This window comes from Pezoporus wallicus, unplaced genomic scaffold, assembly GCF_028554395.1.
Source record: "Pezoporus wallicus isolate ANWC-B61680 ecotype Strahan unplaced genomic scaffold, APGP_CSIRO_Pwel_v1 contig_7461, whole genome shotgun sequence".
Lineage (NCBI taxonomy): Eukaryota > Metazoa > Chordata > Aves > Psittaciformes > Psittacidae > Pezoporus > Pezoporus wallicus.
Window position 1 is genome coordinate 238,512 of NW_026637976.1, and position 17,977 is coordinate 256,488.

A 17,977-nucleotide genomic window follows, 5' to 3' on the forward strand; every position below is an offset into this window, starting at 1 on the left:
ACAAAGCTGCCAGACAAGTGCTGTTGTAGAGCAGTCAAGCCAGTGGTTTTTGGAGGATACAAAACTAAAACTGGCCTGAAACATCAGACAACATAAAGGAAACACTTGTCTCACTCAACTGTCTTCATCTCCTTATCAGTTCCAGCAGTTAAATGGTGATATATTGTCTACAGACTTGCAGTTCCAGATTAAATAGCCATTGCCAAAACAATAGCTTATAAAGTCCCCCACTAAATACTTTCTATGAATCAAAGATATCCAAAAAGTATCTTTTCTTCATTTGGGTCGTTTACTTCATTTTCACTACAGCAAAGCCTTCCATCCACTGAACCAAAGCTGTCCAATGACCACAATATCCAACAAGAGTTAGAATGAAAACACCCCACAAAAGGGCAGGCACATGCTCCTTGCATCTGGACTGTCCAAGTCTCCACCATAAAGTAACACTATGAGCAAAGATGAGTTATGAGAACTACGTAAAGAAATCCTAGCCAGCAGATAGCAACTAATGGGACATCTTGAAAACCACAGCTATTTGGCAGTCAAAGGGTCTGCTGCCTACCTAGAAACGCTCAGGCTGCTGAAGCATGGAAATGGTTTGTCTTGGGTGGAATTAAATGGATCATGGAAGAGACAAGAATGTCTGCTGCCTGTGAAAGGAGACAGGACCGTACCCAGTGGAGGCTGGGTAGGATGACCTTAAATCACTAATATTAATGAGATGAAGAAATTCCTCTGCAGAGACATAAAAAACACAAACACACCTGGATTTTTTAAATTAAATGGAAAAAAAAAAAAACCTAAAAAATAACCTTTGTAGTTATCAGGGCTTTTTAATGATGTCAAAGGGTGCTGGTCATAATGGAGTCAACACTTGCCTACTTAGAGGAGCCTTACAGTAGAGTAACAACTCATCACATCAGCAGTGATGGAAGGAAATGACTTGGAGAGTCATCTGCTTGATCATTATAAGCTGCTGTGGAGGTGTGTGGGATTTCAGAAGGTATCTTGTGCCTGCCTGTATAATGCAAGGGATTGCAGCCCTTTTTTTGACCACAGCCATCACTTAGGTATCCATAGACCACACCATGTGCTAGAGTTACCCTTGACCTGCACGCATATGGATATTTGCCTCTCACCCATACATGTTCCCCTCTTCCCCTTCCCTCTTTGGGCCTCAGAGCACAGTCAGCACCCACTGCAGAAACCCTCACCTGTCCTGGGTCCCGTGCGAGCCCACTTTTTCATTCTTCATGCAGAAATCAGGCGAGCTCTGCAGGTAAATCAGCTCTGTCTCTTTAACCGGCCTGATATCAATATCCTTTGGCACGAGGTATTTGCGTGTGCCCATGGGCCTGTGAACGACCTTGGTGGCTGATAAATACTTGTTTTTGAGGTCCAGTGCAATGTCTCGCAGCTCTTGAAGGCCTTTCCAACAGGTCTTGATAGAGCATGACCCAGAAACTCCATGGCACTTACATTTCATTTCAAGAGAGGCTTTCAAGACCTGCAAAAAGGAATGCAGGAGTTAGGAAATGCCCTTCTCTTACCTCCAAACATCTCACAAGCTTGCTAAAGAAAGCGCTTTCTTAGTAGAGTGTGCTATAGAAAAGGAATGCTGCTCTGATTTCTGCACAGTCACTCTAGAGTAGCTCCTGCGCAAAGGGAATGAGATACCAAACAACTCCTTGGCGATCGCTATCATGGGATCATGGAATAGTTAGGGTTATCGCAATACTGCTTTCACCAAGGTACTTTTGCAGCCAGCAGACAGAAAGGCATTTGAATTTTGATCAGATATCTACAAAAGGGCTGCATCTTCCCCCCTCTAAATTCCTAAGGAGCTGGAAATCAAAGCAATCCATTAAATATGCCATTAACATCCATTTCTGCCCCCAGCAGCTCTTTGGGAAAAGATGTCAAGGCTCAGATGAATTCAGGGCATTCTCACCCCTATCTTTCTCCTGGCTACGGGGCCAGAAGAGCCTTTTACTTTGGGTCTGCACTGGTTTAATTGTGGTGGGACACTGCTAAGAAGGGCTGAATCCAGCAGCCATGGCAATGCTATGCCCCAAACGAAGATTTTCCCATTGAAAATAAAACAAAAGCTTAAAACATTATGAAAAATAAATCAGATAGAGTGGGAATGGTAGAGTAAAACACCCAGAGGAGGCAGGTTTGTCATGGTTGTGCTCTGCAAAGGTGAGTTCAGCCTGTTGCTACACAGGAAGCTGCCAATGAGCTTAACATGCTCCAAGGTTTATCCTCTCCAGTGCCCTGGAAAGGTCCAAGCTGTGTGGTAGGACCAGCCTTGGGAACCACACTGCATCCCCAGAGATGGGTGCAGGGCTCAGCTTTACAGCCCCCTACTCATTTCTCCACTGTGTGGAGGGCTGAGATAGGGATTTACACCTCGGTGCACACCAAGCGCTGCACATGGTAAGCATTATCCCTCCGCTGGATGCAAGCTGTCAAAAGCAGCTTCTGCCAGATATGGGAATAATCACTAGCAAAGCAGTTTGGAAAGGAAGACTCATCCCTCCTGGCTGCAGGGGATGGCTGGGAGGGAGGCAGCTGCTGCTGCATGCATCTGGCAGATGATAATCCTCCACGCTTACACAGCACTTTGCCTGTGCAACGCCCTTGGCAGAGCACAACGAGACCCATCCCCAGCACGCCTCCTGGGGTATAAGCAAGCCAGAGCCATCCTTGGCTGTGGAGAGGGTGGCAGTGAGACATCCCACCCATGGTTCTATATTATAGGGCTGATAACAGCATTCAGGACCTCCTGAGTCCCAGTGGGGGTTATAGCACCACAGTCTTCAGCAGGCCAAAGGAGTTCAGAGCAATGTGGGAGAAGCCTGCTTCTTTGCTAGCTGATAGAGACACTGAACCTCACAGAGCGACCGACCACTACGGATGATTGTACAAGTACAATAACTCTCGTGGAATTGTTACCTGTCTCCCTACTTCACTGTTGTGCAGATGCATCAGTTTATTGGCTTGTGATCCTGATTTTTTCATCTTCATGGGAGCATCTGAAAATTTGGACCCCATGATAAGACCATAGTTGAGGTTGTCTGCACATCCTCCCCATCGATACCCAGGTCCAGGTGTCTCACCTGGGATGGGACCACAGGAACAGCCAGGGAGGTCCCCGGTGGTGCAGGCTCTGGCAATGGTGTGGCTGATGGCAGCAGCAGAAAGGGCATACACAAATGCTGACTCCCTTGTGCCTGGAAGAGACAAGAACAAGCTCAGCCTCCTGGGACAGCTTTAAGTCCCTCAAAAAGAGACTCACACAATCTGTGCCCCACAAAGTAGTAAACACACCAAGTCACTGCAGCTGAAACCTCCCATGGCATCATTAGCTTGAAGCATCACCTAAGTGAGCTCTTCAACATCATGCAACATCCCAACAGGACAAGGAGGCACATATAACTTGTCCGTCACGGTGTGATCTACTCTTGGAGCCGCTCCATGGACTCTCCTGCCTCCTTTTGTCACTGTGATGGATGCTGCTTGCCAGCAGGTCATGAAGCTAGCATGAAGCTAGTATGGGAGGCTACAGAGCTGCAGCATAAGCATGCAAGGATGCTCTGACCCATGAGATCTGACTGTGCAGCCTGCTGCTTGACAAGCCTGCATGCTCTGAGCAGCAGCTGCAAGGCTGTGAGCAAGAACACCATGACTCCTAGTGAGATGAGCAGACCAAGATGGGCCTGCATGCTTTGTGGAAGACTTTGGACTGGAGACCACCTGGGCATGACTGGCCCCATAACAATGAACATGGTCTCAGAGAACAGGACAAGGAGGCTATGGAGTTCCTCAACATCCCCTTGGTAGCAAGACCCTACCAGCTCCATCACGCATACACACACGCACTGACTCTACTCACTCATGTCCCCAGCTGACAGCAGTGCTGTTTACCTCTCTCTAAGTCCAGCAGGTAGTTAGGAGCCAGCTCAATGGAAGAGCAGTTCCACCTCATGTCTGAGAAGGTTTTACGGCAGGTCTTTATCACTTCCCGTGCTGCCTGGATGATGGTCTGCATTAGCTCCAGGTTGCTGCGGCACAGTTGTACCTGGGAAACCACCAAGCCTTCGAGCTGCTTGCAGTGCTGGGTTTGATTCAGGGCCAGAGCTGAAGGAGTCTTGGACAAGGCTCTGAGGAGGCAAACACATGCAAAAAGGCATTAAAACCTGCAAAAAATCCCAGTTAATCTCCAGGTCAATGTGAACTTCTCCATCACCTCCAGTCTAGTGAGCACTTCTCCATCACCTCCAATCTAGTGAACTACAAATGAAGTTCATCTGACTTCATTTTAGCTACCTGCAAATAGGTGTTCAGTTTAAGCTGGTGAGAAAGATAGGCAACTATGAAGAGTGATTTACCTCATCTAAAGTAGGTATTTAAGGTAGGTGGGAAGAAACACCCTCTAGAAGTGCACTCTCCATCATCTCGGAGAGCCTGGACAAAGCTCCTGGGGCACATGCCAAGTTGATTGAACGTGTAAATCCTTATGGGAAGGGTTTTTGCTGAAGAATGAAGAGGACAGACCCCCCAACAGAGTGAAAAATGACCCCTCATTCCCACGATAACAGAAAGCTGGAACTTCCAAGACTGTGGCATTCAGAGGGGGGAGGGACAGTGAAGTTGGTGTTATCAGGGTTTTGCATTCAGCATCTGTCTCACTCACTCTCTGAGGATTATGCTAAATGTCATGTAATTAATTACAGAGAAAATCCCCTGCAAGGCCCAGGGAAAAGCCACCACGTTTGCAAAACAGATGCTTTCCCTTAGCATTAACGCCAAGGGCCTTCACCAAATCCATCACTGCTACATGTAGATAAGTCTGTTTCTGTAGGCTCCAAAAACGTAGTGCGGAAGCACAACGAGAGTATGTGCAGGGAAAGCACATACTGAGGAGGGATCCACTAGCACCAGGGAAGAAGCCAACAGCACCCCAAAGACCTCACTGGTTCTTCCAGTGTGTAATTGCCAACGTTTCCAAGTGAAAAAGAAAACAGCAAATGCTGCCATGCATGGAATCATAAAATCACAGAATGGTTTGGGTTGGAAAGGACCTTAAGCTCACCCAGTTCCAACCTCTCTGCCATGAGCAGGGACACCTCTCGCTAAACCATGTCACCCAAGGCTCTGTCCAACCTGGCCTTGAACACTGTCAGGGATGGAGCATTTACCACTCATGCTCTTCTTCCCCAAGCACCCACAGTGAGCAGCAGAGGCCTGGTGTGTAACTCTCTTTGTATCTTTATGACCTGCTTAGGGTAGTCATAAATGTTATTCATTCCCATAAAACAACTTTCTAGCTGGCTGCATCAGTAACTGGCATCTGATCCTGGCAACACAAGTGCCTTAACACATATTTCCTTCTCTCCTTGTTAAACGTGTTGCCTTTCAGTTTCATCCTAAGCCATCTTGGTTAGTTTGGCTTGTTAGCAGACACATTTCTGGGTGCATTTCACTTTATTACTGTAACATCCACATCCTTCAGAAGTTAAATGAGATGGAAACGGAGCTAAAATTGAGCCCTAACCAAGACCGTGGGTATTAGCTCTGATCTCCGGTTTTCAGGAAAACACATCTATGTTCCACCAGCTCCCTCAAGCTTGGCTTGAACTAGCTGCTGTGTATGTTGGAGCTCTCTCTGGGCTGCACATAACTGCTAACCCCAACCACTATTCCAGCTGGGAAAAGCTATGATCCTTGCTAGGGCTGACTAGGTCTGCACTGACAAATTCCCAGGTGGCTGGAGTTTGGCTTTGTTGGCACTAGATGATCAGGTACAGACTTGGAAGGGAAACCACCACTCTGCTAGCTATGCAAATGTATACATCATACGTGTATTTAAAGAGGTCCATTAAATGTACAGCGAGCAGAAGTTTTGGCCAGTGAGTTTCAAGGGGAAGGGAAAGGGGAGTATTTAGTTGCCCTGTAGTTCATCTCAGTCCCTTGCTCACTGTTGCCCATGCAATGCTCCCTTACCTAAAGAGGTGCACCTTCAGAAGGCAACTCATCCTGCCTTAGATGTGACCCAGTGCTGGACCTGAGCTCATGGAGATGAAACCCACTAGGGACATTCTGGATGCTCAGGTATCTCAGATATATCATGTCCTTCAAGGTAGAGCCATGAGTCTTTGGACAATGTGAGTATCACCTAGCTGCAAAACTCCATAGTTTGGACCTCATGGTAGTCCTTCAGGGTCCTCCTTCAGCCCGTGGAAAGGAAAGGCCACATCTAGAGAGCAATCAGCTTGATGTGCTTTGAAGATCTACAACAGGATAGCATCATGCCCTAGGAGTGCTCATTTCTGCACTATAAAGGGAACCCAGGCATCGAGCTCGGGTGCAGACATCTGGACTGTATAAGCGCAGAGCTGGGTGAGATGTGTCCAACCCTTAGCACTTGGCACCATCGACCTGTGAAAACTTATCCCAGAAAGCCTATCAGCAACCCTCAGGAATGGGCTGAAACACAAACCAGGCAAGAGGCCAAAGCAGCTCGTCACCAATAGAGTTAAAATGACAAATACTCCAGCACAGCTTGTCCCTGCAGCAAAATAAGCAGGCAGAGAAATGAGAGAGCTTCATGTTCTGAGCTCCAGGCACATGAGGAATGCTCTGGGAGATGCTGTGCTACAGGGCACCAGCTCAGTTTTCTAATCAGAGGTACCAAGTGATGCTTTAGAGGCCCTGGGATGTTCCTCCTAGGTTCTGCACTACATTTTCTAGTCCTGCATAGATGTCTTCAGCATCTTTAAAGGACCTGGGAGCCTACATTGAGGCACCTGGATCTCATCATTACAGACAAGTCTGGAACAGCAGACATAACCACTGGCAGGATGGAATGAGAGCTGAATTCAGACTGAAACTCATCCCCATTGTGATAAAAGGGGACGTGATACAACAAGATCATGTTATTACAGATGGCCTGAAACGATCACCATTACAGAAGCAAATACATAATGCAACAAGAAAGAAATTTGCTTCATGGAAGAGGGAAAATATCTGCCAGCCAGTAAAGAGAGGAAGGACCATGGCCCCATTGAGGAGAGCTCACTAAATGGCAGCAGTGGCTTTTTCCCATTGAATGAACTGAGCTCCAGGGAATCCCCCAGGAACAAAGATCCAAGAGGCAGAAAGGTGTTTTCCGAACATCCCCAGGCCTGACCTTCGTGCCTTTGCTTGTGAGAACCTATAACTGGAAACATCTCCAAGCGTCAGGAGGAAAAAGTAAAGGGTGATGGAGATGGAAAAGAAAACTCACAGTTACTGCAGGCGCTTGCCGAGCCCAAAAAGTGCATCGATAAATCATGGATCAGGAATGCGAGAGGCCTATTAGGTCATCTGGTCCATGCCCTGACAGCACAGGTTTGCTCAGTCTCTGTCCTGCACTCAGAAATGTCTTCTCCACTCATTGCCACTCCAAACCCTCCCAATGGAAAGGCACCAACCCTCCCTGCTCCCCACATTCTGGCAGCACCATAGAGGGATGCCCACCGCCCACAAAGGACGTTGATGGGGAGCAAAGTCCATTTGTGGGGCAGTGTAAAGGAAATCATCTTCCCCCAGATAAGGCTTGTCCATGGTGGTATTCAGTGGTTTCTATCCTATCTCTACCCAGTCTCCATTGACCACCATCGATGGAAGGGGAACTGGAGCCGATAGGGCACAGCCAGCCTGAATAAAGCAGCCCTAAAGGGCATAGTTTGCAGAATACCCTTTAGTCCTCCATCTGGTGGCAAAAAATAACCTGCTAAATACCTTTATCTGGACTCAGACTTTTACCTGCCACCACCCTATAAATGCTGTTTTTTCACTGTTTCCTCTTCTTAATGTCATGATCTCCTCCCTTGATTCTCGTGCCCCATCTTTCATTCTCCAGAAAGCTGAGGACACCGGAGGAGATGATTGGGCTTTTTTATACACACATATTTGACCCATCCCTTTAAATAAACAGGCCCCAAGCCAAACATCTCCTGCTTTATATATAGCATAGCAGAGCTTTCAACTGAAGTTATGGGTACTGACAGCAAACCATAAACGTAATTACAGAGGAAACATGATGCACGGATGGATCATGACTTTCATTTACTCTTTTAATTATCTCAGCCAGCTAATAAATTCATTCCGAAACATGAATGCTCCACAGTGTCAGGTCCTTTGAGAGGTATGGGCCCATTCCTGCACATCTGGGCTCTGTGAGGAGACTATTCATAAGAGCAGCATCTTGGGATAAGTACCACCAGATCTGAGCAGGTATCAGTAAAAGCCATACTTTATTTGGTTTACAAGGACCACTGTGAGCACGAAACTGTTCCTGGTCAAGCCAGATGGAGGAAGAACTCCTTGAATTGAGCAGTGAAGCACTGGTGCCCTTTAAACCACCCTTAAAGGGGGGAAGAACCTTCTCTCTTTCTAACGTGGGCTCTCTCTGGAGGGCATCTCCCCTTCCTCTCTTATGTGATGTGACCCAAGAAAGGCCTCACGGAAGGACTGTTAGTGAAACCATGAACTTCTCCTCCAAACTGTCCACTTTGTTTTCTGCAAAGACACTCTTTTATGCCTATTCTTAAACAGCTCGATCTTGCAGAGATTTGGGTGGGAAAAGAAAGATTTAAGCACAGTGAACTGTGCTATAGACTGTAATAGAGGCAGAGATTGAGTCTGTGGGTTTCTCACATTCGATCTCATTGAGGGTTTTTAACCTGCAGAAGCCTCATTTCCCAAGTTTTCAACTGGAAAAGCCTTGCAGAACTGCTACAATAACCTTGTCCTGGTAATCAGAGGAAGCCCATGCTCCTGCTGCCCTGCCCTGCATCAGTTCTGGTCTCGGGACCAACAAGCGCTGGAAAAGCCACCACATCCCACTGCATCTGCAAAGAGTTTTTAGACAGAGCAGCAAGATTTATATAGAAAAAGAGGGGAAAAAAAAGAAATAAAGGGGGGGGGGGGGGGGAACCAACCCAGAAGTAAAAGCTTAAAATAAGAGCTGCTTTCAGACACGGTGCCAAACCCAGCGCTGGCAGCAGTGGGCACAGGGCTGTTGACTTCCCCCCAAGCTCCACTGAAGTGGATGCCAGCGGCGCGCTGGCTCCCCGAGCGTTGGGGAAGGCCATGGAGCTCTGTCAAGTTTTCCTGAGCGAAGAGCAAACTTCAAAGCCGTTGTGTGTTGTCCCCCCCCTTCGTCTTTCCCTCGCTCCCCGTCCTGCAGTCCTTTCACGGCAGCTCATCTAGCAGCCCCTTTGCCAGGCAGACGGGCTCCTCGCAGGCGCCCGTGCCCCCGTGTCCCAGTTCCCCCCCTTCCCTGGTTAAAGGAGAGAAGCAGACAGTGTTGGGAAGCACAAACCCTTTCCATTCCCTCCCTCCTTGCTTTCTGCTGGCTGCAGAGAGGTGCTGCTCGAGGCTGGGGAGCTGGGGGACATCCTGAGTTCACCAAAGTGATCCCGAAGTGCAGTGATTTAACCATGTGCAGCAAAGCTGGGCTGGCTCCAGAGGGCATGGGGCATGTCCAGGGCACCACAACAGGGGCTTCTCTCGAAGTGGCCAAGCTCCATGCATAAATGATGGGGTTCCTAACACCACCAGTTGCTGTTGTGGGCTGATCCCAAAAGCCACACAACCACTTGCTGCAATGGGCTTCTTTACAACCACTATTGTACTGAAGGTAGTTGACACTCAATACAAAGGGACAGTCCGACCTGTGTCCTGAACAGAGGAGATGCCAACCCCTAAGGAGACAGAAGTGTCTCAAAACCGACTTGGTGCCTGGACATCCCAACATCTGCAGACCTGTGGCGTGCACATCTGGCTGCAGCTCCCTCTAGCGCTCATCTGTTTGTCAGATCTAACCAAAATCGTTGTTTCAGCAACCTGCTTGGCCAAACCCAAGCCCCCCTAGGAAAGCTAAAGGGGGTGCAAAGGGAGGTGGGTAGTGTGAAAAGAGTCCCTACAGGCATTGGCACTAAGACGTGTCCCATTGAAACCGATGGCTGCCTCGCCTCCCTATGCAAAACAAGCCTTGAGGACCACAAAGTGATGCAATAAAACTCTGCTCTAGGATGGGAAAGTGGCTGCAGAATGCAGCATGCAAAAATAAGACTCTGGGTCTTATATGCATCGAATTGAAAGGCTGCCTCTTCATGACAGCCCTGATCTTGCAAAGATCTGTCCATACTCCATTAGTTCCCTGGATTTCAGATGGAAGGGGCCAAAATGCAATCTCTCCAGCAGCAAGAGCACATTTATGAGCTGCTCACCATCCATGCACCACGCTGGATGCTCGGCAGTGCATCTGTGGCAGGGAAGGGCACAGTGGTGATTTACAGCCATGGGGGTCTGGACCATAGAACTCGTAAAACTAAGCCAACTAAAACAAAACAAATAACTCCCTTTTAGCTTCTCCCTGCTTCTCCTAATTTATGGGGGGTAATTGCGTTACAGGGAAGCACTAAACAGCTGAAGAGGGTGTTTTTCTTTTCCCTGCAATTACATCACACCCTGCATCAAAATTGAGTTTCCTATCGCCTCTCCTATCAGTCGCTCCCTCTTCCCCAGGCTGGCAAAACCCACCCCCTTATCTTCCCCCCTTCCCTCCCAAACCCTCTTTGAAGCTCTCCCTGGCACTGTGCCTACAATAACATCGCAGCGGGCAGACCGCTGAGACAAGCCTAAGACTGAAAACATCTCGTAGCGCTTTCCTCCCTCTTCATCCCGTCCCTTTCCCCCCACACCTCCTTCTCCATCCACGAGCATTGGAAAGGGCAGGGTTTGATTTGTGCAGCACCCAGCATGTGAGTCCAGGGCTGTGATTGCAGCTCTGAGGTATTACTTGAGTAGCAACAATCTCTGTTCCGTAAGAGTTTACCCAGGGGGTTCCAAGGATGGTACCCTAGCCCCAGTGGTGGCAGGCAAAAGAGAGTGATGGGGAGGAGGGGAAAATTGGCCCATGTTTCCATAGAAAAACAAGGGTGGAGAAGTGAGGAAAAACAGCAAATGAAAGCAAAAAACTCAGTGAGATCCCAACTGGCAGCATCCCAGTGGTGAAGTGCCCTGGGACAGGGAGTGCAGGTCCCTGCCAGGCTTTAAACAGGTGTGAGCGGAGCACATCTGGATGCAGTTCGTGCTTCAAATGCCACTTTAATCCTCGCTTTTATCTTCCCCACTCGCTCTGCAATAGGGGGGATATGTCTGCTGGGAAGGGGAGGAGCGGCAACTGCAGAGTCTTTCCTCCAACTGCTTCTCCCCCATCCCCAAAAGCAACTCTTGCACTTAACCACTTACCAGCCAAAAAGCTGCTTCTGCCAGCAAAGTAATGGGGACCCTGCGCTGCCTTCCAGCCTGTTTTTCATGACTATGGCTTGTCACAATGCTATCAGGTTCCCTCTGAAGCTCATCTTACCTCTGCCCTTTGGGGAAAACCCAGGCTCTTTGCTCCGGATTTAGCATCTTGCTTATGTGTGACCCTAATGGCAAGTGCTTGAGAGAGCCCCTCCACTCATTTATGGGTCTGTATGTAAGTGCCCTGAGGAATCAGGGTGCCACGAACCAGCTTGATTTCTGTGCTGCATAGAAATAAAGGTTCTGAGTGAGTCCAGGCTCTGCCAGCTTATGGGCATGGTGATGCCCTGCAGAGAGGAGATGCCCACCCTGTGCAGGGTGCTGGATGTATATATATCTATCTCATATTTTAGATAGATAGATAGATAGATAGATAGATAGATAGATAGATAGATAGATAGATAGATAGATGCAGAGCTGAGACCCTAAATACTTAAGGAAGCTGACAGAAAGAAATAGCTGGGCTGTGTAATTTAGCCATGGTCACTACTACAAGGTGTAAAGCAAGGACAGTGAAGAGCAAATCAGATCCTGACTCTTCTCTATTTCCAAGGTGGTCCTTAGAGTATGGAGACAGCAAGTGAAAAATGCTCTAAAGTAGGCTGCCTATTCCTTCCCCCCCCAGTCATGTGCATTTAAGCACTCTACAGGATTCACCCTGCTTCTCTTTACACATATAATTGTGGTCTCAAGCAGCTCCCTGCATCTCTTGATACTTGTGCTGGATGTCTCTCTTTGAAGAGGGTGAATTGACACCTGGAAGGTCATCTCTCCCCTGACTGCATGCAGGGCATTGAAAACACTGGTTCCAACAAGACATTTTAATCTGCAGATATCCAGATTTCAGAGAGCCTTTATAAAAGGTGACTCCAGGAGAGCCTCAAATGACAATGATCGGAACAGTGAAATGGGAATGAGAGGTAGCACAGGGCCAGTGTCATAAGGAGAACAAAGCAGGGACCTCTCATCCCCGTTTCTCCACCTAAACCAAAGATCTTCACCTCGGCACGCTATACCCTACACAACAAACTCTTCCTGTCATTGCATTTAACTGGGCTTTTTCTACGCAAGATGCTCATTTGGGGCTAGCCCACATCCCCTTCTTTATTCTGTGCACAGCTTCAAACCCAAGTAGAAAAGACAGATCACTCATCGAGGCCACGAAACCAGATGGGTGCTGGAGGGGCTTGTTTGTTTATTTTGCAGCAAGCAACTAATTGATTGCTTGCTTAAGCAAAGAAATGAGATAGTGATGTTTTCACTTTGTTTGCAGTGACATTACCTCCGGGGAAACTCAATCCAGACTTGGCCACACTCCCTGGTATTTCTTCACCCTCCTTCCTCCCCCCTGCGTCGTTTTTAACACCCTTCATGAAATCCAAAGGTTAAAAGGTCCACAAAAAAACACCCATGTTATCTGTCAAGCATCCCCTGTGGCTGGAGATTGGCGGCATTATCTTAGCAGCCGTCCCTATTGCTCTCATCTCCTACTCAGCACGACCAGCGGTCCCGGAGGGAGAGTTTCCCAGCGTGGTAGGAGCTAATGCTAGAAACTTCATGAAGTAGCTCATGTGAGCACTCAAGTGTGTGCTTTTCCTTGGGTATCAATGAGGGGAAGATTAAAAGAGAGCCTAAATCATGCATATTTTGGAAAGAAGATGGAGACGTATTGTTAGCACAAGCCCCTAGTACACACACACTTGAAATCAATGAATGCCTGGAGAGACGCAGCGCTCGCTGCTCTTTAAACAGCTTCACAGCGTGCCTCAAATAGCAAAAACTGGGGAGGAGAACAGCAATGCCTACAAAGGCTTTAAAAACGCAGAGAGAGATAGGCAGGTACTTACATCCATTTTATCCCATGGCAAAGCCCCGTCTGCAGAATCAAGGACAGAAAACCAGCTAAGAAAAATCGCGGATTCGGCTTCATTTTCTCCACTTTCCCCCACTTGATGAAGGAAATCGGCTTCTCCACAGGAAAAACAATAACACAAAAAAAGGGGTTTTCCTGATTTTCTGCACAGCGTATTTCCCTTCAGTTTGGGTGTCGCTCGTCCTTGGGGATTGAGCAACCTGAAAGGAGAGAGAAAGAGCACGAGCCACGGTTAGCTCCGAGGCTGAGCGAGCCGTCGCAAGAGAGAGCTCTATTATCCCAATTGCAAAGGAGTGGTTTATGAATCACGAAGAGTTTGGATTCTCCCCTCTCAGTCCCCTCCCTCGCCAAGCCTTGATAGAACCTTCCGAGTCAACAGACAGACAAACCGTATGGCTTGAATTACACCCTGAGTTATGGTCTGATTGTGTGTTTCCATTTAACCCTGCACATGGCAAGGCTTCATTCGCTGCTTCAGGTTTTCTATTCCCCCCTCTCTCTCCAAAAGGTTTGTGTAACAAAAAGAAAAGAAGATAAATCCTTAAACGAGCCCAAATTCATCTCTCCAGATTTCCCTCTTTATTCCTCTCCCTTCTTTCCCTGCAGAGAAGACAAATGATGGGGGCAGCACGGCCCAGCTCAACGCAGGTGCCCGTGCCCTGCAGATGTTTCGGTCTGATCTCTTACAACAAAATGCCTTTTGCTCTTTTCCCTTCTGCTTTCCTTCTCACCTCATTAACTCTGCCTCTCACTCCTTCCAAGTCCTCGGGCACCTGGAGCTCACGGAAAAGGCTGCAACTCCGTAAACATGAAATCACGTTTCTGGCTCTAGGGAGCAGCCAGGAGGACACAAAAGCTCTCAAGGATCCTTCCTCCCTCTGCCTTTTACTGTTGTTGTTCCCTTCTTCAGCCCAAACACACAAACAAACCAGGTGCAGGGCTTAAATTCTTAGAGAGGGGTTCCTCTGTGTCTCCAGGGCACTGCTTGCTTATTTTAGCAGTGGTATTAATAGCAGTAAATGGGTTTCCCTTCACTTACTCACTTCAGACACCGCTCCGGGCTGCTCTTTGTGGTCTTTGCGGTGATTTCCCACCCCAGCTGAAAGCCAATACTACAATAAACAGAAACCCCTGCCTGCCACATTGCGCCTCGGGGGTCGCACTGCATGCTGGTGTGCCCCCTCATTGCACCCTCAAAGGGGCTCGGGATAGGACTGGGAATGGCTGGAGCAGTCAGCATCACTTCAGCGAACCCCTTACCCTGGGAAAAGCACATCCCACCTGCCCCCAGGCTTGGGATTTGTCCCATCTGCAGCTTTTTGCCCCTATAGCTCAATTTTGGGAGCAATTGGGTTGGGGGAAGGCATATTTTGGGGTGTTTTCTCTGCTATCTGCAGTGTATTTTTCCACTCAGGCTCATTTTTGGCTACCCCAATCCCAGCGCCTGATGTAAAGGGTTACTAGAGAAGTGCTGTTATTACAAAGGATTTTAATAACCTCTAGGGGCAAGTTCCCTGTTCCCTTGAAGTCCGAGACAAAACTCCAACTGACTACAAGGGAGGCAGGATTTCATCACTGTGGGTTGTTTTTCCTTAATGCCTGCTTGGATTTGGGTTCAATGTGTCCCTTGCAGGCAGCGCTCCCGCGAGCATCCAGGCAGACTCCTTGTTTCAGGGTATTTCTGTATCTCTTAATCTCTGGAAGCTCTTTTCTTCCCACCCCTCCATGAGCACACTGGAAACCTTCAGCCCTTAATCCTGCCCATGCCTTTTAGTGTCCATTTAGATATTTCAGACCCCTTATCTCCCTCTGCTTGAATTGCTGAACAACACAAGAGTTGGGTGTAAAATGTCTCAGATGCTCTAAAACCCTCTCGCTAACCCTGACCAGACAACATCACCCTCTGCTTTACCCCCTACCTTAAAGAACACACATTCTGGGGGGTGTTTCCGACCCCCAGGAAGGAATAGAAGTGATGTACCCCCCTATGCCCATTCTAAGAGCAGCAAGCTTGGCCTGCAATCACACCCCTGTTACTTGGGGAGGTAATAATGCCTTTTTCCACTCAGCCCAGCACAGGTTACGTTTGCAAGAGGAATTTGCAAGGGGAGGGGAGGGAGACTCTTAGGGGCAGACGTGATGTTTACAGCTCTGGAGAGCTCTGGGTCACTGATCAAACCAGCAGCAAGTGGCCTGTGGGCTCCTAAAAACTGGAGCTGGTTTTAACTCAATGCTCTCTTTTCTCTTTACCCGAGGCTGTCTGCAGCCAGTCCCACTCCTGTGCACTGAGAAGGCTCCCATCCAACACCTCCAAGAGTCTGATCCCAAAGATAAGAATAGGCAATATGAATTATATAGAAATGTGTGAGTATCCATCTCATTTTTCCAGCTTTCCCACCCAAGAAGGAAAGATCTCCCTGAACCTGGTGCCACCCTCCAGTTCTTCCCCAGGGGTAGCGCATCCCCAGTTGACCTGCAGTGAGGATGGGGAGCAGGGACAAGGTGGTGGGGCTGATTCCAGCCCACAGGTCTCCCCTCTCTATGCAGCCTCACCTCTCCTTTGCAGCTCCCAGGTCTCCTCTTTCCATCTCCCTTCTCCACTGCAACCCACATGTGTCCCTTGCACCCCCTCCCTTGCAGCCCCTGCATTTTAGGTGTCCCCACACCCTTCTCCATCTTCCCCCTCTCTTTTAGCCTCCAGCTCTCCCCTCTCACTTCAACCCTCAGATGGGACCTTTGCAACCCCTCTGCCATGCAGCGTGTCCATCTCAGGTCTCTCTACACATTGTGGGTCTCCTTCTCCCTTGCAACCCTTAGATCCCCCCTTTCTCCTGCACCCCACCAGGTCCCAGGTTCCTGAGTCTCCTCCCTCTCTTCACCCCCCTGGTATCTTCTCTCCCTGTATCCCCCTGGGGTCTCCCTTCTCCCTTGCAGCCCTCAAACCTCCTAAATCTGTGCATGTCCCCGGCTGTCCCTTTTCCTTTGCAGCCTCCAAGACCCACCTTTCCCTGCATTCCCCTGGGTCTCCCTTCTCCCTGCATCCTCCCTCTGCAGGATCTCCCCTCTCCTTTGCAGCCTCCAAACCTCCTATACCCCTATATCCCCTTTGGGTCACCTCTTTCCTTTGCAGCCTCCAAACCTCCTATACCCCTATAGCCCCTTTGGGTCTCCCCTCTCCTTTGCAGCCTCCAAACCTCCTATACCCTTATATCCCCTTTGGGTCACCTCTTTCCTTTGCAGCCTCCAAACCTCCTATACCCCTATATCCCCTTTGGGTCACCTCTTTCCTTTGCAGCCTCCAAACCTCCTATACCCCTATAGCCCCTTTGGGTCTCCCCTCTCCTTTGCAGCCTCCAAACCTCCTATACCCCTATATCCCCTTTGGGTCACCTCTTTCCTTTGCAGCCTCCAAACCTCCTATACCCCTATATCCCCCCCTTTGGGTCTCCCTTTCCTTTGCAGCCTCCAAACCTCCTATACCCCTATATCCCCTTTGGGTCTCCCCTCTCCTTTGCAGCCTCCAAACCTCCTATACCCCTATAGCCCCTTTGGGTCTCCCCTCTCCTTTGCAGCCTCCAAACCTCCTATACCCCTACAGCCCCTTTGGGTCTCCCCTCTCCTTTGCAGCCTCCAAACCTCCTATACCCCTACAGCCCCTTTGGGTCTCCTCTTTCCTTTGCAGCCTCCAAGATTCACTTTTCCTCGTATCCCACCGGGTCTCCGCAATCCCTGCACCTCCCTCCCGAGGTCTCCCATCTCCCTTGCATCCTCCAAGCCATCCCCTCCCTTTACCCCCCCCCCCCAGTCTCTTTGCCCTCTTCTTGGCCACCCCTTCAGCGTTTCGGGGTGCTCCATCCGGTCACTCCCCGCTCCCCCATATCCCAGCAGCGGCTCGAACCCCCCCCATCCCGCTCCCCGCTTACCTGCACCCGTGCCGGGGCTGCGCGGGGGTCCGGACCGGCTCTGGCGGGGCAGCCCGCGGAGCCTCCTTATATGCGGCCCCCTCGGCTTTGATATGCGGCGTGATGTCAGCCCGGATTAGCATAACAAAGGGCTCCGCGCCCCGCGCATCCCCCCGCGGGCAGGGCCGGGGCTCCGCGGGGTTTGAGTTATCCCCCTTTGGGGATCGATTCCCCCCCCCCTCCTCTGCCTCACCGAGGGGCCGGGAGCCGGTGCCGCAAGTGCTACGGGCGTTATTGTAATGAGCGGTTAATGATTAGCAGCAGAAATAGCTCGTTCGTGTGGTCACCGGAAACTTTCCGCCGTTACCTCTCCCGAGGGCGCTCAGCGCTTTGCTGCGCTCCGCGATTACAGCACAAAGATAGTTTTCATGCCGTCAGGTGGATTTCCTTCTCCGGGCATTGAGGAAATCAGTGCCCTGCACTGTCCCCGCGGGGTGCGGGTACTCGTCCTGCCGCGCCGGGTGCTGCCGCAGCCTTCGGGGTCCTCAGCCTCCTGCTCTTTGATCTGGCTTTAAAGCGGTGGGATAGTTCAGATGTTGAGATTGGGGGTTTGATTTCACGGCAGGGTTGGGGATGGGGGTTGCGTGGTAGAGGAAAAGGAAGAAAAAGATAAAATTGAAAAGAAGGAAAGGAAATAAAAAGGAGACAGGGAAAATGAGGAAGAGAAAAAAAAAGAAAGGAAAAAAAGAGAAAATGAAAAGGAAACGGGAAAAAAGGAAAAGGGAAAAAGGAGGAAATAAAAAGGAAAAGAAAAAGAGATTAAAAAGAAAAAGGAAAA

The 17,977-nt window shown here is 49.3% G+C and overlaps 1 protein-coding gene across 1 annotated transcript in view; it reads right to left on the reverse strand.

Annotated features, from left to right (window-relative positions):
* WNT11 (Wnt family member 11) overlaps positions 1-17,704 on the reverse strand; it is a 29,410-nt gene extending 11,706 nt beyond the window's left edge. Inside the window, 6 exon segments of the mRNA XM_057408564.1 lie at positions 1,215-1,507; positions 2,959-3,236; positions 3,931-4,166; positions 13,212-13,339; positions 13,341-13,437; positions 17,161-17,704. Coding sequence (XP_057264547.1) covers positions 1,215-1,507; positions 2,959-3,236; positions 3,931-4,166; positions 13,212-13,339; positions 13,341-13,437; positions 17,161-17,282 — 1,154 coding nt within the window. The 5' untranslated portion in view covers positions 17,283-17,704.
* Positions 17,705-17,977: the final 273 nt, after the last annotated feature.